At 43.6% G+C, this 25,420-nt stretch overlaps 1 protein-coding gene across 1 annotated transcript in view; it reads left to right on the forward strand.

Moving 5' to 3' along the window:
* BRD7 (bromodomain containing 7) overlaps positions 1–25,420 on the forward strand; it is a 266,204-nt gene that overhangs the window by 20,875 nt on the left and 219,909 nt on the right. Inside the window, exon 2 of the mRNA XM_086947699.1 lies at positions 24,721–24,983. Within this exon, the coding sequence (XP_086803825.1) occupies positions 24,721–24,983 (263 nt within the window). The remainder of the gene's footprint in view (positions 1–24,720; positions 24,984–25,420) is intronic.

Here is a 25,420-nt window from a genome sequence, read left to right on the forward strand (position 1 = left end):
TCTCCCCCATATGGGCCTCAGGAGATAAAAGAGGCTAAGCTTTGTGGTGTCATCAGCGGCTGAGATGTTCCAGAATGGCATTCGAGAGACTTTATCCGGTCTGCATGGAGTCATCCTGGTGTTCTTGAACACTCTGGAAGAGCGTCACACGCACCTGCGAGACACTCACCAGTGGTTGGCGACCAGTGGCTTGACCCTCCCCAAGGCAAAATGCTTCTTCTGTCAGGAGTCAGTTGACTTTTTCGGGTACATCTTCTCGCGGGAAGAGCTCCAGGTGGATCTAAAGAAATCAACAGCCATCCGAACGGCCTCAACTCCAACCACGCCAATTGAGGTCCGCATTTTCTTGGGGATAGCCACATACTTTTTTTTGTATTTTTTTTTCTTATAAAGCACTAACAATCATCCTGAGTAGGATATCGCGGCGCTGCAATAACTATGATGAGCGGTGGGTTGACCTGAGTCCTACAAATTTAGTCTGGTTTGGGGAAAAGGAAGGTTTTCAATTGCTGCCTAAATGATAGGTGGCAGTCCGTAAGTCTGAGAGCCACGGGCAACTCATTCCATTTGGTTGCGGCTATGTGGGAGAAGGCTCGCTCTCCCATCCTGACTCTCTTCACTCGAGTTGTTCTTGCTCTTGCTGTGAATTAAGAGCGGAGATTTCTAGTTGGTGCATAAAACTTAATCCTATTTCTTAGGATAAGTGGGCCTGTGTTATGCAGTGCTCTGTGTGTTATACACAACATTTTGAAGGTTGCTCTCTGCCTCATTGGCAGCCAATGGAGCTCTCTTAAGCAGCTCTTGGCTGGGTCGAATTTTCTTTTCTTACAGATTGCCTTAGCCGCCGTGTTTTGCACTATTTGTCGTTTGGTGAAGAGGTAGTCTGCCATGCCTACAAACAGGGAGTTTCCATAGTGCAGCCTGCTCATCAATAGTGACTGAACCAGGATCCTTCTACACTCGGTGGGAATCCAGGGGAAGACTCTTCTGAGCATCTTCACAAAGCGAAGCCTTTGCCGCAAATTGTTGACACATGGGATTTCATAGACAGAGTGTTATCGATCGTCACTCCCAGGTTCCTTGCTGTCAGTGTCGGATTTGGGGGGGTGCCCAGGGGCACCGGCCACCAGCTGTTATTCCACAGCTGAGTGTGTCCACCGAACAGCAATATCTCTGATTATCTGCGTTCAGTTTTAAACAGTGGCTACACATCCAGTCAGACAGTTCGGTGAGACAGTTTAGTAGCCTATCCTTGGGGTCATCATCCTCATCCAGGATTACAGTTAATTGGGTGTAGTCTGCGTAAGAACAGATTTCGACACCCCACTTTCTTCCTATCGCTGCCAGGGAAGACACGAACACGTTAAACAACGTTGGGCTCAATGAGGACCCCTGTGGGACCCCATATTTGATGTTCCGGTGAGGGGATGAGAAGTTACCCATGCACACTTATTGCGTTCTGTCCGACAGAAATTATTGCAACCACCCCAGTGCTCTGTCCCGGATACCTTTTGCTGCAAGGGTTCTTAGTAGCAGATTGTGTGGTACGGTATCATACGCAGCAGAGATCTAATAATATTAGGGCAACTGTTTTCCTCCGGTCTACCTGTGTTCTGATGTTATCCAGCACGGACAAGAGTGTTGTCTCTGTGCTGTTGTTGACCCTGAAACCCGTTTGTGAGACATCTAATAGATTGTTTGTTTCCAGAAAAGTGGATAATTGCCTGTTAACCAGTTTTTCTAAAACGTTCGATAGATAGGGCAGTTGAGATATGGGTCGACAGTTAGCATGATTATTGATGTCTGAGCCTGCTTTTTTTAGTAGTGGGGTAACTATGGCGTTCTTCCAGTTATTTGGGAATTCAGCAGATTCTAGCGAGTGGTTCAATGCTTGTGTTACTGCTGAACCAACAACACGATTGCCAATACTGGACTAACTTAGTTTCTAATCGCCAAAGATCTGTTATGAATAAAACATATCAGTCTGCCATAACATTTGTTACTAATTTATTTCAATATTTTTTCAAAAAGATTTCTTATTTTTTTAACAGAATTTCTTGTGCATATCACAACTATATACAAAATATACAAATAGATACAAATTTTTACAATACATATCATAAACCACTATACAACACATCCACGCTGAAGCTTTCACACCACAGACATACCATTCATATTCCTATAAGCAAAACAAATACCTCTGAGGTATAGGTCCGTCATTAAATCATATAATGCAGTATATATTATCATTTGTAATGTTGAGAACAGCAATAATTGGTCAGATCGTATTGTGTTTGTCTCAGTACTTTAGATTTTTCACAACTGACACTGGACCTAAAGGTCGACGCGTTTCGAACCCCCTAGTTACGGGGTTCTCCTCAGGACCAACCACGTTTTGTGGTGTTGGCTTTGGGACCTAAATAGAAGGTAGGAGTCAGTAATATCTATTTAACACCTTCGACACTCATGACGAGCTCAGCTCGTCATGCAGTGTACTGCTGGTACACTGATGACGAGCTGAGCTCGTCATGAAACCATTATTTTGGATCTTCCCCAGCACAGCAGGGGAAAATGCCTAGCATCGATGTGGTTAAGATTTAGACTTAATGTGCTTGCTTGTGAGAGGCATTGCAATAACCAGAAGCTTGCCCGTTCTTAGCGTAGTTTGTCGGATGGCCACAAAACGTGAAGGTGAGCTTTTTTCTGATACAGTTCACACTCAATGAAAGTTACCAACCTACTATAGATTGTCATAAATGTTACTCTTTCGTCTTTTTATGTGTAGACCATTTTGGATAACTCCACACCTGACTATATTGTGACATCATACACAGGAGAATTAAGGTAGGCGGTGGTAAGCCGACTGGTGGCTGTTCTAAAATGCAAGTTTGTTTCGCAGATAGGCTAACTTGGCACAATCGTCTTTTGTCTTGTAGAATTCGTGGTTGGTCCTGAGGAGAACCCCGCAACTAGGGGGTTCGAAACGCGTCGACCTTTAGGTCCAGTGTCAGTTGTAAAAAATCTAAAGTACTGAGACAAACACAATACGATCTGGTCTGACCAATTATTGCTGTTCTCAACATTACAAATGATAATATATACTGCATTATATGATTTAATGAAATGTTTATATTGACACGGACCTATACCTCAGAGGTATTTGTTTTGTTTATAGGAATATGAATGGTATGTCTGTGGTGTGAAAGCTTCAGCGTGGATGTGTTGTATAGTGGTTTATGATTTGTATTGTAAAAAATTGTATCTATTTGTATATTTTGTATATAGTTGTGAAATGCACAAGAAATTCTGTTAAAAAAATAAGAAATCTTTTTGAAAAAATATTGAAATAAATTAGTAACAAATGTTATGGCAGACTGATATGTTTTTATTCATAACAGATCTTTGGCGATTAGAAACTAAGTTAGTCCAGTATTGGCAATCGTGTTGTTGGCTCAGTTTATATTTGACTTAGCCTTGCTGGTCAGGAGTCAAGACCCTGTTTTGTTCTCATGTGTTACTGCTGGGCATATTATTGGGGCTAGTTGCGAAAAAATATGATGCGAACATGGGTCCAGCGGGGAGCCTGATTTTATTTCTAGCATGACTTTACCCACTTCTTCTTCCGAAAACGGGCCAAAGCTGGAGCAACTGATCTGAGGGGTAGAGGACTCTTGGGCCTCTAAGCATTCCGGTTTGATGTTGGAAAATGAGGAGTAAATTTTATCTATTTTCTCACAGAAAAAGTCATTCATTTTATCGCAGCCTACTTGTGAGGGAGTCAGATTCGATGAGAGACTTGTAGGACTGCATAGTTCTTTGACTTTTAAATAGTTCTTTGGATGAATTTTTATTTTCTGTCATTCTGCGAGATAAATATTCCTTTTTTGCTTTCCTAATGGCTTTATTATATAGTATAAGTTCTTTCTTATATGACAATCTGGCGTCTTGAGTTTTTGTAAGTCTCCATTTATGTTCAAGTGATGTGCATTTCCTTTTTAGTGACTTTAGTTCTGGCCCATACCAATTTACTGACCTGTTACGTCTGGGTTTGTTATTGGAGCGTAGCGCTGAACAGTGTTCCAGTGCGTCCATGATGTGGTTCTGGATATGGTCTATTTCGTCGTTGATACTAGTTCTTGTTGTATTAGAATATGTAAAATGTTGCTGAAAAGCTTCTACTGAGAAATTTTTCCAGCTCCTGATTTTTGCCGCTGCCAGGGCTAGAGGTCTGGTGTTTTTGACAGGTAGGTTAATGTTGAACTCAATCATAGTGACCTGTCCATGTCATTGGTTTTATCTCTTTGATGAGGATGGAACTTATATTGGAGAACATCAGGTCTAATATGTGTCCTGCCATGTGTGTTGGTTTCTCAATTCTCTGGGACAATTGTAGGATTTGCATGTTCTCCTCTAGATGTTTAGCTAGGGTGTTATTACTGTTATCATAGTGAATGTTAAAGTCCCCTAGAAGCAGGATATTTTTGTTGTTAAGACAGTCCCGGCTTTCCGCCTCAGGACACTCAAAATTGCCACACCACACACACAGCAATCAGCGGGGGAATGGCTATCAGGGGTTTTTATCCTGGCGAGGGCAGGAGGGCGGGAGGGGCCTAGCACTAGTCTGCTAGCCCTGCTCCTTCTCCTCACCCAAGATGGTGGGCCCCAAGCAGTACTGTGGCCGGTTTATACCAAACCCGGCTTCCCGGTCAGAACCGCTACGAGACCTCACATGCAGCAGGGTGGCCTGGTAGTAGGCACCTAAAGCGAACGCAGCATTCCAGGCCATCAAGACTGCCATGAAGGACAAAACGGACATGGCATATTTTCACCCTGGGAAGTGCACCAAGCTAGTCATTGATGCAAGTCCAGTTGGCATGGGGGCTGATCTCCTCCAGGAGAGTGATGGCAAAGAGGGGGCCTCCATTACATACGCCAGTCGGGCCCTGTCAGACCCCGAGACGAGATACGTCCAGATCGAGAAGGAAGCCTGTTCCATCAAATGGTCATGGCAGGACTTTCATCGGTACCTCCTACAGGCACAAATTTCGGGCGCTGACAGACCACAAGCCACTGATTTCCCTGTTCGCAGGAACATCAAGACTGGCTCCTCCAGAATAGAACGGTGGGCGGTCCCACTTCAAGCATACCAGTTTGAGGTCGTATTTCGCCCTGGTGCCAACAATCCGGCCTACTACTTGTCGCACCACCCAATTGCGACAGACATGCGACAGCCACAGGCAGAGGAGGAACACACCGAAGCTTTCATCAGGATGGTAACCCTAGAGGCATTCCCTAAGGCACTGGAGGAAATCTGGATAGCAACAACGCTGGATGAGAACGTAATGAGAGTCCAGGAAGCCCAGCTCTCAAGAGGATGGCAACATTTCTTGGATGGGGCACACCCCCTGAATGCATGAAATCGCCAGGCAAGAAAACTGTGGAGAGCCTGCAGTGAACTCAGTGAAGGTGAACATGGAATCGTACTGCGAGGCCATGCCATTGCAGTCCAGAATAAGCTGCAAGATCAGGTTGTTGATTTGGCACCTGTCGGACACCAAGGAATGGCGAAAACCAAAGCACGCCTATGCAGTAAAGTGTGGTTCCCAGGCATGGATGGATGCATGGATACCCTGGTAGAGGAAAAAATTCCGAATTGCCATTCATGCACGATTTCCAGCTGTGACCCTGCTCGTGCTCCAGTCATCACAGAGGAGCCCAGTGAAACACCCAGGTCCAAAGTGAGTATCGACTTCGGGAGTTTCCCCGATGGGTGCAGTATTCTGGTTCTGATGGACTCACACTCTAAATTCCCTATCGTAAAGTGATCTCCTCCACCGCATTCTCGCATGTCCAAGCTGCCCTCGACATCTCTTTGCACGGTTTGGCCTCCCAGACTAGGTCAAGTCAGACAATGGACCTCCCTTCCAGGGCCGGAAATTCCAGGAGTATCTGGCTGGAAAAGCCATTCGACACAGGAAAGTCACGCCAAAATGGCCCCAGGTGAATGGAGAGGTTAAACGCTTTATGAAGACTCTTAACATGGCGCTGTAAATTAGAGTGGAAAGAGGAAAAGATGCAGAGAGCTTGCTCCACCAATTTCTAAATGCATACTGTCAGACCCCACACAGGACTACCCATTGCACTCCGTCTCATCTACTTTTCAAGTGCGCCCGCGGGACAGCATGTTGACAGACCCCACATGGCACCCCATTGAAAGGGATGGGCAGCTGTCCAGGCCCGGAGGGAAAACGCCAACTGGAATGCAAGCCTTATCCTTGGTGCTGAGTCACCATCCCTGTGTGTGAGCGACTATGCTGTGGTAAAGGGCAGGTACCCTGGGTGGAAGTTCCGGACAACTTACGAACCTGAAGTGTGGAGAGTCGGCAACATCAGGGGGACCAAGGTCTCCTCGCAAAGGGGCACGCAAACAGTGACCAGAAATGTATACTGGTCCAAGAAGGTGCTCGAACCTCGTCCAAGTCAGGACGGGCCGCTGACCCTGAGGTAGAAACAAACTCCCTGGCTGACAGTGTGCTGCCTCCACGGACACCCGGAAGAAGCCAAGAGTTTGCAAGAACTGATGGAGCAACACCAGACTATGTCTCCCCATGTCCGAGTATTCCGAGTGCGCCTTTGACCTGCAGCCCAGCCGAAGCAGGGTCCAACTCCAGGAGCCAGAAGTATGGTCTCCGGCCGAACCCTGCACCCAGCCAATGGCTCACAGACTTTGTGTGTGCCCTACCTCGATCTTGATGTCAATGTGATTGGTAGCTGCTATAGAAAAGGTGGGATGTAGAGAGCCATCCGGGCTCTTCTATATTTTGATGCGGTTTGTACCACTCCTCAGGGCGGGTTTGCCCCGAGGAGAAAAATAAACGTGTAAAGAATACTTGGGTTCTTTTCTCCCACACTGCCTTACTCCGTGTGTATGTGTGTCCACTTATTGCCAGGGGACCTAGGGGAAGGCCTCCCATCCGCTAGGCTCAACCCCTATAATTAGGGCTTCATTCCTTGCCTGACCTCTTAACAATCTGGATGTCTCCAGTGCCATGGGGCCTTACTCTTGGAATAAAGTATTCAAAGATCGACAACATCTACGTGATTAATTTGGAACAATCTACTGCAACGCCATACTTCATCTGGTCCCAGGAGCGGGGTAAAGAGTAGGTTGAATATAATCATTTTTTGCACAAGGACTCACTGACCGATACCTGCAGAGAATAACCCAGTGTCGCAGTGTTTTTGACACACCAACATGACTCAACTTCGTGAGTTTGCTATCTTTCCTAAACTTGGTGGCTGGAGGCTGGTTTGGCTGACGTTGGCCCGATTTGCGCCTGTTTGTGTGCTGGAAGATCAAGCCGCTTCTTTTTTACCATTACTTTTATCCGCAACCTTTTTCGAGTGTCTGTTGGTGTTCTCTCCAAGGAGCTACATGTGGATGGTGACACTTTGTGCTGCTCTCCAGCGGTACCCGTCTGTACTTGGCTACTTTGTCACCCATGCAAAAGTTACGTGCATGCTGATCTTTCCATGGACCAATCGGTTATCAGCCATGCAATACGTCAGATGTCGGCGGCCATCTTATGATTTTCTCAATAAGCTGGTCTTCTCACCTCAACGCCACAACTGTGTCAGACGTCAGCGGCTGTCTTACTGTTCCTTCTATAAGCAGGTCTTCATGCCACAACTGTGTCAGATGTTGGCACCATTTTAAATTGGGAACTTGCTGCACAACGATGCAACTACAGCGTATTATTTGGTCACCTCCGATATCTGCCCAAAGTATTCGGTGAGCAAGATATGCAACTTTCAGGGTACTTTGTTACATCCCTTGAGTGTTTGGGTAGACAAACTTCCACCAAGGTCTATGTGGCTGTTAAAGTGCAGGACATTATTGGTTGGTTGGATTTAGTATGGGCATGATGTTCCAACTGTTTTAGCCGATGTTACCGTTTTGGCGAGTACGTTTCCTAGTTTGTTCACCGATGTTATTGGCACTGTTAAGGGCTTTGAATAAACTATCAAACTTAAAAACATATGAGACCTGCCTCACCTGTTATTCACAAAGTGTGTCCCGTTCCTTTAAGTATAAGAGAGTATTTGAAAGTACTATTGGAGAGACTTTCCATTGCGGTTGTCATTGCACAAACTGACCCCTCGGAGTGGGTGTCTCTGGTCATTTTGACCAGGAAATAGTCTCTCGTCATCAGCACAGCACCACCGTGCAGCGTGCCGAGCCGCGCGCCCCCCTTCGCCACAGCGCCGCGGGGGAGGGGCTAGGATTATGTGTGGATTTAAGAATACTTAATCAAAGCATACTTATTGATTGCCACCCGCTACCAGGCATTCAAGAGATGATGGGCAACATCTGAAATACTGTTTGTCTCAATTCTGCCTTTCACCACATTCTCCTCAGTCCAGCTTCTTAGTCATTGACAACATTCGTCACACCATATGAGGCAATTAAGTTCTTGACACTCCTGTTTGGCCTAGCATCGGTAGCGAGTGCCTTCTAGAAGATGATGAACACTCTGTTCGGTAGTGAGCCTCAAGTCCCTGCTTTCCAGGATGATATCTTGGTGTACACTAAAACTGAGGAAGAACACTTGAATGTTTTTGTTAGAGTATTTGGAGAAATGCAGTTTGTTAGTCCAGCAAGTTGAATACTTGGGACAAACTATTTCAGCAACAGGCATTAAACCTAAAGCTTGTATTGTTTAACCCCTTCGATGCTGATGACGAGCTCAGCTAGTCATCAGCCACGGTGGTCGTGTGCTGATGAGCTCATCATGTAACGCGGCTTTTGCAAAAAAGCCGCGTAGCGCAAAAATAACCCCCGGCACGCATGTGGTTAAGCCATCAAAAGTGCACCTCCTGTGGTGGACAAATATGTGTTCATGTTTTTTGGACTCTGTGAATAATATGTACGCTTTGTCCCTGGTTATGCTCTCCTAGTTCAACTTTTGGGCTAACTTTTAAAAAAGGGAGCAAAGTTTGAATGGTCTTCACAAGTCAATAAAACTTTTAAGAGCATAAAGGATCTGGTTATTAATGCTCTTGCTTTACAACCTTATGAACCCAAAGGCTGAAACCATCCAACCATTTCAGCGATTCCTTACCATTAAACCTCTTCAAGGATATTCGATTATCCTTACTTCCTCTTTGAACGTGGATAATTAACCCCTCTATGCTTCAAGTTACGATTCCAGAATGCCTTCAATTGGGGCAGGTCACCCCCATCCTTAAAAAACAGACTGTAGACCACACTAACCCCCACAATTTCCACCCAATTTCCAATATCCCCACTCTGGCTAAGCTCTTAGAGAAATGTGTACACACCCAGCTGTGTAGCCACATCGAACTATTCTGCTTGCTTGACCAATTCCAATCAGGCTTTGTCAGGGGCATAGCACAGAATCTGCTATTATTTGCATTATGGACGATGCTCTGCAAATACTAGACTCAAATGACTCTTGCCTTCTGATCCTCCTTGACCTATCATCTGCTTTTGATACAGTCAAACATGATACCCTTCTTAAGCTACTGTGGTGGAGCTTTTGGGCTGCAATGGCTGAACAGGAGCTGGTGCTGAGAGCGGGCTGGCCACAACCACAGAGGTCGCAGTGCCAGCCACTGTGCTGTCTGTCAAGGACGTTGTCTTCTGTTGTAACAGACGACGGCAAGCGGCAGGCAAATTGGCAGGTGGGCTGGCGAAGACAGTAGGGGCGGCAGACCGGCCTGTTGGCTCCTCGGTCTCTCCAACATGTCTCGGCGACAATGAAGCAGTCACAGTGAAACAGTCAACCACACGTTAGGCCTCGGGCTTTGCTGGGGAACACTGCCGCCACACCTCGCTGCTCCTTCCTTCCAACATGCATGCATGCATGCATGCATACCTTAATGCGTCACTCGTAAGCCTTCCTCAGTGGTAGACTGAGTCTTACTCAAAGAGGTGTAACTATAACTCGTGCCTCTGCCATGCACATTTTTCTCATCAATAATTTCACCACAAATGTTGCAATGATATTCTCAATGATGTTAGAGAAGATGGCATGAGTGATGTAATATGTTGGGTAATTAACAGTGTAAGCCTTCTTGAGGGCACAAGTTATAGTTACTTGAGAGAACTAGAAGTGCTGAATTTCTATTATTTTGTGTGTGTAAGATCTGAACCTAAATATAACGTCCCTGTAATCTTTGTTTTTTCCGATGAATTTCTAAGGTTTGTTAAGGTTTGTTAAATTGTATTTCCTAACTATAACTTCCCTTAGTTTTTTTCAGTGAATTTCTACCTTTTTTTAATGCTATTTCCCAACTATAACGTTCCTGTAACGTGGGTGTGTGAGTGACTGGCTGTGTGTGTGTGTTTCACCAGCCTACAGTTCAACTGTTTGTCCGTTGGTATAAAGCAGGCTAAATTGGCCTGTCTACAATGGCATAATCCCCTGCTATTTAACATTGCTCTTTATATTGTCTTACGATCCTCCAGTTTGGACTTGCATAGACAGATTATGTATAGCATTGTTTCAGATCTTTTAACCATCTAAGCGGCATAGATCCCTTCCTTCATCGAGTTGCCATGGCAGCAGATGTAAGAGTGAGGGAAGGCACGCCAGGAGATATTTCAAAAACTTCCCTGTGATGTAAATGTTACATCTGGAGTCCAGATATGGTTGGGGTCTCATTAAAGTGTAGCTGGCTATTGTCATCCAAGTGTGACGTCGATTGGAGAACACTTCTTTCTCAGCCTGCATTGAGATTCGCTTGATAAGTTTGTTCTCCATGATTTTGAACTGGGGATAGCTATTCTGTGTCACGTAGCAAATTAAGGTCGCAAGTTTTCAGTAATGATGCCAGGTAGGTTCTTGCACGAGAGCGGGCTCTTGTACAATTTTCATGTCATAGATGATAGTTTAAGGTCTGTGTGCTGGCAGTTTTAGTTTTTAGCTTAAAACAGCATTTGATAAATTACCATTGCCTGGCCAAAGTTAGTTTAGTTAAGCCGAATGCCTGCATCAGCTGAAAAGTTGACATATGCAACTTAAATGTTTTTGCTATGATCATGTTCAGTAGGGGCAGTCTCTTCCCCTTAAAGCCTAGCTACCTTATGTTAGGGTTGACACCATTTTTGCCTGTATTGTTTGCAGGAGTGGCATAAGCGTTGGTCCAGCTACCATCGCTCTGAGTTGATGGAAGGACATCATTAGGGAACTGGCTTTCAGAAGCATGGACTACTTATGTTGTGTGCAGACAATAGGGAAGGTGTTGGATTTGAAATCCAACCCCCCCCCCCCCGGCTCCCCCCCCCCTCTCCGCAAGTCGTCGTTACGCCTTGTGGAGTAATGGTATGCAGAATCACAACGCTGTTGTTGTAATTACGGCGTCTTGATTCCATGCGGTGAAAAAGATTCGGGGTAAACGTTGTTTACCCATTAGATTCATTATTGAGTAGGCTGACATCGTGTTCAGGAGTCTTTGGAGGCCGATCCTTGTCCGGCTGATCAGAATAAGCTCATTGGTGCATATCAAGCTTGGCAGATGTATACTCCCTAGCTTTTGGTGTGTGTGCATTGATCTTGTCTAAAGTTGGTGGTAAGTCTGACAAGAACAAATTGAAGAGAATGGGGAAAGCATGCATCCCTATCTAAGTCCCTGATTTGTTTGAATCTTTCTAAACAGGTGGGTGCCACTCCCCAAATTTATCCGGACCCATGTGTCCATGTGGAGGAGAATCAGGGCCTGTAGCTGGGACCTGGGAATATTCTAGCCGGCTAGTTTCTGCCAAAGCTTGCTTTGTTCAACCTGAAAGAAGGCCGCTCTGTAGTCGATGAAGCAAAGGTGGAGAGGCTGGTAGTTGTTCTTGCACTGGCTAATATATTTGTTGTTGTGTCCATGCCTTTTGAGAAGCCCATTTTGGTTGAGGAGGATTAGGCGCTGTTCTGCAACCTAGAACATTAATTCCTCCTGCGAAGTACTTCGGCTCTGCATCGCAGAGGGCTATCAGTGGAAAGTTAGCACTATATGAGCTGTTACCTCTTTTGTAGATGGGGGATATGACCGAGAACTTCCAAGAATTTGGTATAAAATTGGCTATTGTGATGCTGTTAAAAACCAGCTCCATGCTCTCTGCCCAGACCTCATGGCTCTGTTTGAAGATCGCTGTGGGGATGCCATTGGCTCCTGGCACTCCTTCTCAGTGGCCGTTTACAATCTGTTTTTTAATAATCTTCATTTGCATCTTCAGGGGACTGATATTACTACCACCATTTACTGCCAGGCTGAGCTTAAGCGGGATCCTGCTTTTTCCCCAGTGTTAGACATTTGTTGCATACACACAGTCAATAAATGATCCACAAACACACACAAACTTAATAAGGAGATCTACACCAATTTAGAATAACAGGACTTATTTTTATATATTTTTAGACACCAAGAACTTCGTTATTGTGTAAGTACTTTTTTAAATAGCAGTTTTGAAGAAAACAGGTAAATACACCTGTATTGTCTCTTATGCAGTGATGTTATTCTATTAGGAAAACATATATACTCCGTACGAATACTTACCAGTAACCTATAGGACCAATCTTCCTTAGTTAAGTAAGTATGGGGCAAGGACCAAGTAAGCACCAACAGGTCACCTCTGTAGGCTCTGGGGCGTCTGGGTACAGAGGTGCTTTTCGGCACTGGGGTCCCAGTTGATTTCAATGGGAAACGGTCCTGGGAAAAAGAGGGATGCAAGCTGGGACTGGGGGGCCAGTCCGGTTGAACCCACAGGGGGAGTCGATCCTCTAGATGCTCAAGCACATAAGGACACTATTGGTCCACTTCTCCTCGGGCTGTGGGGCTCAGGTTCTGTGGTGCTTTTAGGCATCCGGCCCGTGCTGCAAGACTGACTCGCGGTTGAGGGGGCTTGCTCAAAGAGGCTGCAGGCAGTGACTTGGAGTCATGTCTGGGCAAATCCAAGGTGGGGTTCGACTCTGGAGGGTCTCGGGACTTCATTGGTCCACTTCGACATTGGTTGGGGGGGCAAGGGTGCAGTTGTGCTTTCCAGTGTTGGGTTTTCGTTGTCCAGTCCTCACAGTTCTTCTTGGGTGCCTGCAGGGTGCTGGTAAGTTGCTCCTCTACTCCATGGGAGATGCTGGTTGCTCCTTGAAGTGCTTGCAGGCCTCCCAGGCTTTTGGAGGCAGAGCAGTTGCAAGATGAGTAATCTTTGGCGCAATTGTCGGGGACAGCAGGCAGGCCGGCAACGGTTGGCACCAAGTCAGTTGCTGCTCCTCCGTTCTTGCTCTTCGTGGCTCCTTGGTGTCCTTCTTCTGAGGTTGATAGAATCTGCTTTCCTGGTGCCAACACCTCCTGCCAGAGCAGGCGTTGTATCTGCCTTCAGAGAGCGTAAGCTCTCATCTGCATGGGGTCAGAAACATGTCTGTGGTGGCTGGCTGATCAACTCTAGTAAGCCAGCCCATTAGAGGCTGGTAGGTTTCGGGGGGCACCTTAAAGCGCTCTGATACCCTCTTGGGTCGATTTGCGCTATATAAAACTTTATAAATAAATAAGGTGCCCTCTGGAGACATGTATTAATAAATCCTTAACTGGAACCAGTGTGGGCTTATGATTATAAGGTGTCTGATACTATACTTTATAACAAAAAATACTCCAAAGGAGACCTACTAAGAGAACCAATAGTTCAATGTAGGTAGCGCGCATAGGGATAAAGACCTATGTATGGGATGGGATTAAACACTAACTCACTAGGGGTGTGTTTGATATGCTAACCATATCTGTATGTATGGTGGAAGGGGGCAACACTAGTTGTTTTTAGTTACCCTCACACACCCTAGTGGTGTCATGCTTCATCATTGGGTCACCCCGACTCCTACAGGTCGGGGTGGGCTCAACCACAGTGTTGGGAAGCTCTTATGATACTGAAGGCAAGAGGATGTATATAAAATACCTCAATCAGACCCCTGGTATCCCTTTATTCATGGGTCTGGTTGGGTTGTTAAAAAATAAGTAAAATGGGGTCTTATAAGGATTTTTATGGTCCTATGACTCTAGTGAAGTGCCGACATGTTTCAGTCCTTTTGTGGCCATAAAGGTCCCGGACTTTCTTCAGGGTAAGATTCAATAACGCCCTATGTGTGGGGATACTAAAGAGAGGGAATTCCCTACTCTATCAATGTAGCGAGGGAAGAGTACCTTCTCCTCGTGTTTGTGTGGTAATGTTGGTGTGAAATGCCAGGCTCCATCCAAATTATGTTGGGCACAGGCACCTCAGTAAGCGAGACGTGGGGCATACTCTCTTATTCAGAGGACGCTCCTTACCGAAAACAAACTGTCTCGCCTCCCGGCTTGTGGCTGTCTGATACTATACACCATAGATTTCAGTGAAACCATCATATAGCTGAGGTTCCCATTTACCAGTGTACAGCACATGTACTTGAAATATCTAAGAACTGACATCACAGGGGCATATTTGCTCATGCAGATATGGCCAAACATGTAGTATAGTGTTCCCTGCCTTAGGGCTTTAAGGCATGCTGCAGGGGTGGCTTACCTATATTGCATGCAGTGTCTGCAAGCATGGCACACAGGAATGTGTGCCATGCCATGTTTAACATGATATAGATTTGTGTAGCGTAACAGTTGCCCAACAGGCATCATGGCGCTTCTTGCCAACCAAAAGTAAAAAAGCCAGGTTTTCAAGGGCTTCCTAAATGGCATACGGAGCTTTATACCGGCCGGATGAAGGGGTGGGGTGTTCCAGGGCTTGGCCGCCGCAAATGGAAAAAGCTCTCCCTGCCCATATGTTCCTGAACACTCTGTGGGTGGCCAATAATACGAATACCACTGAAACATGGATTCAATTCCTCCCGGGCTCGTACTGTAAAGTGCTTTGTAAACAATACACATGGCCATGGACGTGATCCACTTCTGTACAGGGAGCTTGTGAAGTTCATTCAATCCTTTAGAGGCTCACATGTATTTAGGGATGCCTAGTTTCAGTCTGGCTGCTGCGTTTTGCACCAGTTGTATTTTGGCAAGAATAACCTTGTTTGTGTTCAGATAGTGTGTTGCAATAATCAATCCTAGATGTGATTAATGTCATGGCCACATGTTTCCGTGAATGGGATGAAATGGCAGATCTAATGATCCAGAAGCAGTACAACATTGTATGATTGGCCTGAAGATCCAAGGAGAGGACAATAGCTGTGTGGCCACCAATTCTGGATTCATACAGATGTGTGAGTTCCTAACATCAACACCTACGTTTTTTCTGCGTTCAACTTGAGAAAGTTCTTGCTCATCCATGCGGCCACTGCCTACTGCTAACTGCACATCCTTCACACCATAGGAGCGGATCAGTATAGCATCTGGCGTGATCTACAAATTGAATAATGTGGGTCTCAGGGAGGATCCTTGAGGGACTACACACAGTAAAGAACAAGCATTGGCATAGCCAATAGGTCTCGCCTTTGAGACCGTATAAGTGTTTAGCCATGCAGCACATTATCCTCGAATGGCATGCACACACACTGAGCATCTTGTTATAATTTTAAACGTTTTCTTCTTTTTTTAAAGTCTACATGAAACGAGAAATGTTAAAAGTAATGTACATGCACGAGGTGTACTGGAAAGAAAATTAGGTGGTACTGTACCCCACTCTGTATCATGTGCTTATGGCTTCCAAGTAATGTGCTTATGGCTTCCAAGTGATGTACTTATGGCTTCCAAGTAATATACCTGCAAAAGGTAAATTGGCACTGAATGAAGATAGTGATACTCCTCCCCTTACACATTTGCTAACACTGCCTCCCTAAAATTGATGGCTGCGAAATCTGAAAGTTGACACAACATGCCAGGGTCTCAGAAAGGCTTGCTTAGCTGAGGCATAGTCAATTTTTTTTTTTATCTGGGATGTCTTCTGGCCTCATTTAGACTCTTGGCCAGCCCCCTGGCTGACCACGTCACCTCTGCTCCCCTGGTGTCGGGCTGCCTGCCAAATGTAGAGATCCCAGCCAGGCAGAGAGGGATCTCCCAAACTTCAGTGGAGCCAGCAGTGCGGCTGCACCACTGAAAGCACTGAACTTTGCCAAGCAATCACCATGTTTGATGCGCCTGCTTGAAAACGTTCTTTGTTTTCTGAAAGCAAGCACTTAAAGACCACTGCTTGTGCCTGGTGCTGACCAAGCACAGCCAAAGTTTTATAGCACAAAGGAGACCCTGGAATCCATAGGGACCTAGGCTAATTGGCCATTTCTAAATAACTATGGTCGCTATGGTAACAGTAATGTGTTACTATGAACAAGAGGAATATGTATGGCCAGGGCTTAAAGTGGGCCGGGTCCTGCCGGCGTTCAGCACCGACAGTTCTAAAGAAAAGGTGCTGAGACTGGTCCCTATCGGTTTCTCCATTTTTACCCTCACTCTCAGGATGAAAAAAAATCTTAACTCTACAGCTGTCCCACCATTCACTGTCTTTGATGTTACTTAAAAAAAGAGTCGTAATTGTTCTTTCACAGACTCGTCATTTCAGAACTGGAACATTTTCAATGTTCTATACAACAAAGCCATAGTTTTTGCTTATTTCTCTTATGCAATTAACAACCATTGGGAAGTCCAAGAATCCTGGCTTGTTGTAGGTGTAATGTCACTTGCTGTAATGTATATCTGGATGCAATGACAGAAGCAGAAACTATTACCAGTGTGGTCGCACAATATGCTAAGCACACATTTTAAGCTTTGATGTTTTAAGCCACACCTTACTTACATCGGCCATGCTCCTTTGAGAGACCCCTTATTTTTTCATCCCAGTTCAAGCTCTGTATGGCAATTTCTTTTTTAATCGTAACATAATATAAAGAACAAACAGTTTTATATACACAAGTGACAGTGAGGTGAAAAACGTACTCTGCGCTCAGAAGGGAGTGATGCAAACATGAAATATTTTTATCAGAATCTACAAAGTATAGGCACAGCCCACTGGTTTCAAATAATTTTACTTGAGGTTGTCTACACAATTTGTCGAGGGTGTTTCGATTTTTTCCACTGAAATTATCGGATAATCATCAGGATTTAAAATATAATTGTCCGAAACAATTGTAAGTACACTAAAAATAGAACATTCATAAAAGAACTTAAAATAACAAAGGCTGAGAACACAAAAATGTATATACAGTGGAGTGTAATAATGTGTATTCTGAGTCTAGGTCAAACTTGCAAAGACGACTCACTGCTGCAGGAAGTAATGCTCCACGAAACACTCTCTCCTAATTGTTGTATCATTACACTCCATTCTGAATGGCAACCAGACACAGAGACAATCGTTAACTTGTTTGAACTAACTACTAAAGTGCTCAAAACACCGGCCATGGGCCACTTTGAGAATCTTTTCAGCTGCCAAGCTGCCCATGGCTAGCATAGAAGAATTGTAAAGTCTAATGTAGATACGCATTACAGGCAGTGTTAGAATTATGTACATTAGGCTACGAAACAGCAACCAGCCTGTGTGATCTTGGGCAAGTAGTACCTCTGCCTTTATATGATCTTGCTGTATGTAGGTGGGAATCGCACTCCATTAATCAAAAGTAAACTTGAATCAAACGTTTGTGTGCTATGTTGTATTAATGCCTGCTAAGCATTGAATTAAACAGTGAAAGTGGCCTAACCCCAAGTTATGGCAGCTAGGGCTACAACATGCATCAACTTAAAAGATTTACAAAAATCATTTACACATTATCGAATGTTTTCATCAACACATTTAATATGTTAATTTCTTCACATATTTTATTTTTCTATGATTTTAACATTATGTGTCCATCATACATTTATTGAAACTTGCAGTTCTACCATTCATTACAATATTTGAGAACCCAATGCATTTCGGGACTCACAAAGGTCCCTTCATCAGGGGTACCTGCATTATAAGGAAGAACAAGGAAACAAATTTTAAATGATGCCAGTATGAACCTACAGAAAATGCAAAATAAAATTGCAAGTAACAGTAAAATTCTCCACATGTAATTTGTTAAAGCTACAATCATAACCAAACTTATGAGTTTTACCAACGAGATGTACATTTAGGTGTTGATTGTGTATCTGTCAAGAAATACCTATTCAAATCCATATCTATCTTGTGTTCAAAGAGAGTCTATTCTCTGTTCCAAAAGCAGAGACTACTAGATTAATTTTTATCATCACTACGCTTACCTGAATTGGGATAAAGGTAAAACAATAGCCTGCAAATATAAAATAAAGGATTTCACAAAAATATATTCACCAGTGCCAGTACCACGATCTAACTGCTCAATAGCAGATGTGAACTCTCACCTGATATCACCATGACCATCACAAAAAATGATAGAATCTACAAGAACAAAAATATAACCTGGATTTAGAAACCAATATATACGGAAAACCGATGAAAAACGGCTAAACGAAAACTGGTGTCAAGTCTCACCTGCTTAGATAGCGTTTAGAACCTTCGAATAGCGAGGGTAGGGTCCATCGACCAAGCGCTCTACAAAAGAAAATTAATACGAGATGTTCAAGCGGTTCTAACCAGAGTCTGCCTAAGACAACTCTCGTACCTCCAAAAATCTACACCGCTTACCGAAAAGCCACTGCCCGGTCCTTATTTCGCCATTCCTTCCTCAAGCTCCGGAGGGGATTGACTTCCGTGTTCACCACGGCCATATTTATCGCGAGATCTCGCCACTGACAAACACTGTCACAAAAAACGGACTCCTAGTTGTCGAAAGGAACATTATAAGAAACTAAAAGACGGACTATCTTCTAACACTATCAGAAGACGGAAGTAAAATCCAAGGAAAATAAACGTGATCAGAAAATCGAAATGACACTGCGTGTATGTGTGGCCTGTAGCATCATGTTGAACTTGTTTTTACAATGAATAAATACAGGACCAAAATTAATATGGCATTCAAGTGATTATTAAACATTAATTTGACACTCAAGTGATTATTAGCAATTATGCAAACTTATATGCTCTCTTTTACATGTTAAACTGAACACAAAATACCTAAACACATATCAGCTGTTTACTAATATGTATGATATTATGTTGTGTGTGGATCAATGTGTATTGTGTGTATTCACGTGTAGCTGGCCAGCCATGTTGTTCAAGTATTCTTATAAGAAGCAGCTCATTTCCAACTTATCGTTGAGCCCAAACGGGGTCAAAGTTTGCAGTTTTTTGATCCAGAAGGCTTCTCTCTGGAGGAGAATCTTGGAGTTGTCTCTGCCTTCCAATTTAGGTACGAGTTCAATTTTTTGAAATTTTATTTGGGCTACAGTATGTCGATGCTCAATCCAATGTAACGCCAAAGGTGGTGATGTGTTCTGGTTGCGTATTCTGCTTTTGTGTTCTGATAATCGTGTCTTAATTCATGACATGGAAGGATGGCTTGGTTTTTTTCAAGCGTTACATCAATGCCATTTTTTTGATTTGGCAAAAATCAGACACAGAGCTGAAAAAGAATATTGAAAGCCTCAATTTGATTGATCCTAGAATTCAGTTTACCTATGCGATTGATAAGAAAATCATGTCTTTTTTGGATGTAACTATAGAACTTACAGAAAAAGCAATACAAACACGTCTGTTCAAAAAATCGACAGATATGAACAATGCTTTACAATATCAAAGCTTTCATCCCAAGAATCTCATACAAAATTTACCACTGTCACAGTTCATGTGGATTAAGAGAATTTCATCCAGTGAGTCGGATTGTGAAAAGTCTCTGAATGAACAGAAATCGCGGTACATGCAAAGGGGCTATCCAGAGGCTCCATTGGATAAACAAATAGCCAAAGTAAATACCTTACCAAGATCAAAGCTCCTTGAAAAACGGAGTAAAAAGACTACCAACAGAATGGTGTTTGTGTCCAAATTCTCGTCAGCATCCAGAGATATCAAAAACATCATAAACAGGAGATGGGAATTGTTACAAATTGAACCTGACTTCGGATCACTATTGAAAGAAAAACCTTTATTTGCGTACAATAGAGCGCAAAATCTTAAGGAGCTTCTAACTGAAAAGACAAAGATGAACCCTAAGAAAGGGGATGGTTCTTCACAAGGAACCAAGAAATGTTGGAATTGCAAAAATTGCAATAATGTAATCAGTGGAAATATTTTGTCACACCCGAGAACAGGAGAGCAAATCCCACTTAATCATTCAACCGATTGCAACTCAGAACATCTCGTATACATGATCAAGTGTCCTTGTGGCCTACTATATGTAGGAAAAACTGAACGGAGAATTAAGACACGATTATCAGAACACAAAAGCAGAATACGCAACCAGAACACAACATCACCTTTGGCGTTACATTGGATTGAGCATCGACATACTGTAGCCCAAATGAAATTTCAAATAATTGAACTCGTACCTAAATTGGAAGGCAGAGACAACTCCAAGATTCTCCTCCAGAGAGAAGCCTTCTGGATCAAAAAACTGCAAACTTTGACCCCGTTTGGGCTCAACGATAAGTTGGTAATGAGCTGCTTCTTCTAAGAACACTTGAACAACATGGCTGGCCAGCTACACGTGAATACACACAATACACATTGATCCACACACAACATAATATCATACATATTAGTAAACAGCTGATATGTGTTTAGGTATTTTGTGTTCAGTTTAACATGTAAAAGAGAGCATATAAGTTTGCATAATTGCTAATAATCACTTGAGTGTCAAATTAATGTTTAATAATCACTTGAATGCCATATTAATTTTGGTCCTGTATTTATTCATTGTAAACACAAGTTCAACATGATGCTACACGCCACACATACACGCAGTGTCATTTCGATTTTCTGATCACGTTGATTTTCCTTGGATTTTACTTCCGTCTTCTGATAGTGTTAGAAGATAGTCCGTCTTTTAGTTTCTTATAATGTTCCTTTCGACAACTAGGAGTCCGTTTTTTGTGACAGTGTTTGTCAGTGGCGAGATCTCGCGATAAATATGGCCGTGGTGAACACGGAAGTCAATCCCCTCCGGAGCTTGAGGAAGGAATGGCGAAATAAGGACCGGGCAGTGGCTTTTCGGTAAGCGGTGTAGATTTTTGGAGGTACGAGAGTTGTCTTAGGCAGACTCTGGTTAGAACCGCTTGAACATCTCGTATTAATTTTCTTTTGTAGAGCGCTTGGTCGATGGACCCTGCCCTCGCTATTCGAAGGTTCTAAACGCTATCTAAGCAGGTGAGACTTGACACCAGTTTTCGTTTAGCCGTTTTTCATCGGTTTTCCGTATATATTGGTTTCTAAATCCAGGTTATATTTTTGTTCTTGTAGATTCTATCATTTTTTGTGATGGTCATGGTGATATCAGGTGAGAGTTCACATCTGCTATTGAGCAGTTAGATCGTGGTACTGGCACTGGTGAATATATTTTTGTGAAATCCTTTATTTTATATTTGCAGGCTATTGTTTTACCTTTATCCCAATTCAGGTAAGCGTAGTGATGATAAAAATTAATCTAGTAGTCTCTGCTTTTGGAACAGAGAATAGACTCTCTTTGAACACAAGATAGATATGGATTTGAATAGGTATTTCTTGACAGATACACAATCAACACCTAAATGTACATCTCGTTGGTAAAACTCATAAATTTGGTTATGATTGTAGCTTTAACAAATTACATGTGGAGAATTTTACTGTTACTTGCAATTTTATTTTGTATTTTGTATAGGTTCATACTGGCATCATTCAAAATTTGTTTCCTTGTTCTTCCTTATAATGCAGGTACCCCTGATGAAGGGACCTTTGTGAGTCCCGAAATGCATTGGGTTCTCAAATATTGTAATGAATGGTAGAACTGCAAGTTTCAATAAATGTATGATTGACACATAATTTTAAAGTCATAGAAAAATAAAATATGTGAAGAAATTAACATATTAAATGTGTTGATGAAAACATTCGAAAATGTGTAAATGATTTTTGTAAATCTTTTAAGTTGATGCATGTTGTAGCCCTAGCTGCCATAACTTGGGGTTAGGCCACTTTCACACTTTATATGATCTTGGGCACTTGGGAAACCAGTACCATGCGCTTGTTGTGGATGGTGACTTCCTGCAGGGATTCCACCAGCCCAGCCGCTGCGCCGCCTCCATCTGAAGATTGGCAGAGCTCAGAAGCTGGCTGAAGGCGGCGCGGATGCAGGGTCAGAGCATTGGGGTGCTGTCGACTATGCTCTCGACCGGAGGGAAGGAACTCCTGTGGAGCACGCACTGTGATCATGCTGTCCCCGCCGCACTCATACAGGCTGCTCGACATGGGGCTCCGAGGAGGCGAGACACAGTGCCCTGCAACACACCCGCTACCGGGAACTGCCGCGCAGCATTCCTATCCGCTCCAACCGGGACAAAATAGCCAGGAGGCGCGGAGGCAGTCTCAGCTACTGCATCAAAACAGGGACAGCACAGGCAGCTGCGGAAAATAAGGATTACACGAGCAACATTGAAAGCGAAAGCAGACTTAATCGGCACCGCACATTGTCACTGTGATCAGATGAGTCTCGTTCTAGTCTATCTCCAAGTGGATTTGAACGTTGCAGAACGCGTGCTGGCAGCTCATATCTGTGCAATAAAGCGGACCTTTTGGAACAGCTCATTAACAGCGCCATTAGAGTAACAAGCACGCACCCCTCGCGCTGAAACGAGGCAGCAGGGAGAGGGGAGAGCGGAGGGGGCCTGCGCCTGTTCCCCTTTCGGGAGCGAGCAGGAACCACATGGTTTCAAGGCTCACTCCCGCAAGGGAATCGCCAGACGTGCACACGCTACCATTGGAAGCAATGCAACGTGTGCACGTTTTTGCCCGCAAAGCTCTGCCCATTGCTAAAGATCTTTTTCCTATGGATGTGCAGGCGAGACCTAAAAAGGGTCAGATTTGTGTTCCCCCTAAGATCACCATCTGTGTCCTGTCAGTAAGAAAGGATGTGAGCATTTTTAAACCATGTCGCCGATACCCAGTGAGAAGAGTAGGAGGGATGGTATTAAAGGCCGCGGATAAATCTAGAAGGGTCAGAACCACAGCTTGCAATTAATCAACTAGACATGTATGTTTTCACTTTTATCTGCACCAAGATACAGTCTACCATGGCAGTTTGCACATTGGTGCTGAGGAGTCCCTTATAGTGTCACAATGCATGCTGCAGCCCTTCGGAACCCTTAGGCTCTTTGCCGTAAGTACCAGGGCTACCATTTACTAGGGACTTACAAGAGGTGCTAAAGGTATTGCCAATAGGGGGAACAATTGTACAGCTTTGCAGGGGTCTCCAACCTTTCAGGTACTGAGAGCTACACATGTTCAATTAAACGAATTGAGAGCTACTAATATTATTAGTGTTGTATAATCTCCATTTTTTTATGTGTATAATTATTCAACCATTCGAAAGTTTTCTAATTTAATAAACTGGGCTGCACACCGGCTACTCAGAGGTAGCTGGAGAGCTACAGTGCTCATGAGCTACTGGTTGGGGACTCCTGGTTTAGGGAAAGAGATCTTGTACTGGGGACCTGGATATCAGGAACCCAGTGCACTTCTTTCCAAGGATGCTTGTTTCCGGTTCAGGGAAGACCTGGCTTGGCAGTTCTGTGTGGACGGTTCCCATGAGGAACAGGGTCAAAACTGATTTGATTGTGCTGGGTCGGAACAGGGGTGGCGAAGTGAGCTACAAATCGATTATGTATTCAACCCAGATCTAAAAGTGACTGGGGGTGAATGTCTGAAAATTTTCAGCGCTCCGTCCATCATCTTCTTGTGTTAGTCATAATCTAATAATGCCAGTCTGATTCATTCAGAAGCATTTAAATACCCCTAGTTTGTAATTGCAAGCATGCATGTTTTTTTTTGTTTTATTAGGAGAGAATGATGACACTATTTAGTTGGAGGCAACCCTTGTGCACCTTTTTGCAAGAATGTACTGAAACAAGAGAAATAAAGGAATGATGTAACATGCTCAGACTTTTGCAGTAACCTTGTTATGTTCCAGTGTTCCATTGGCCCATGACATGGCTTTAAACTGCATTTTCTGGAATGTATGCTTCCTGTTTAATGAAAATTCAACATAAACCATAGTATTGCATACTGCTTACAATATTTACATTTATGTGTCTATTCAAGTGCCCAAATGTTATTTTACTACAATAATTCATGTATTATGCTTTGATATAACTGGTTGTAAGCAAAGTTGGGTGTTTTAGTGAGATAATTCAGGAGTTTGGCGAAAATACAAACTCCAAACATGAACACAAAGGAGATGTCCGAAATCTCTTCCGTTTCAAATGTGATTTAGTACTTTGTAGAATTGTCTGAGCGGAGGGTGATATTTTGTATATCTGGGTTGTTAATCTAATCCAAAAGGTAAGCATGACGATGGGGAGCAAGTGTAATTGTGTAAGCCGAGTATCTATATCCAAAGTGATATTCGGAAAGGTTATTATTTTCTTGAAAGACTAGTGTTCATAGCGAAAATGGGCAAGTTCTACTTTAGGTTGTTTTCGTTAGTATCATGTCTGAGGGAACCCTGCTGTGTGGAATAGCAGAGTATTTTGGATTGTAGACTGGATCAGACAGAATTGATTAGTAACTGTGCCAGCATAGTGTTTTATATACTTATTTACTTCCTGGATGATAGTTTGTTCTAAGACATTTGTCCCACTTTTATTCTCTCCTGATTCTATTTGAAGAATATATTGAAAAACCTCTAAAGCTGGTGCTTAAAGTTGGTGGGGGTGAAGTCAAAGAACTATCTGCATCGAGACCTGGGCATGATTCCAGCTTCTATGAGGATCGACTAGAGCACGAAAAGCATAAAGACAAGAAGAAGAAAAAGAAACGAAAGGAAGAAAAGCCGACTGAAGAAGAAAAGAAAGTAGAAAAAAAGAAGGCAGAGAAAAAGAAAGATGGGAAAAATAAGGAAGACAGAAAAAAGGATGAGAAGAAGAAAAAGGTAAGAATGTGATTTTCAATATTCCTAAACATTATTATTAATATTATTATTATTTTTTTTTTATTTGTGAGCCTCGCAGGCTATCTTTATCTTGTGGTGATCGATTGCCTCTAATAATGAAAGCCAGGATAAAAGATAATGGGGGGGGGGGGGGGGGGGCTGTTGCTAGGCCGAACAAGGTGGCCGCACCTCCAGTTTGCTTCAGCTAAGCACCTGAAGACTGGCAGATAATGAAGTAGGGCAAAGCCATCCATATCTGGGGCCGAGAATGTGATTCTTTGTGGAGGTTGCTTTTTGGATGAAAAGAGACAAGGGAGCTGATGTCCTCTCCACCATGGAGCTGCACTGCAGCACGGTATTAGTTCTCAAGCTAGCCCTTTGGAAGCTGTGAAGGTGGGTTCAGTCAGCATCTTCTACCAGGATGAGCCTTGATGGTG

This window comes from Lissotriton vulgaris, chromosome 12 (genome assembly GCF_964263255.1).
Source record: "Lissotriton vulgaris chromosome 12, aLisVul1.2, whole genome shotgun sequence".
Taxonomy (NCBI): domain Eukaryota; kingdom Metazoa; phylum Chordata; class Amphibia; order Caudata; family Salamandridae; genus Lissotriton; species Lissotriton vulgaris.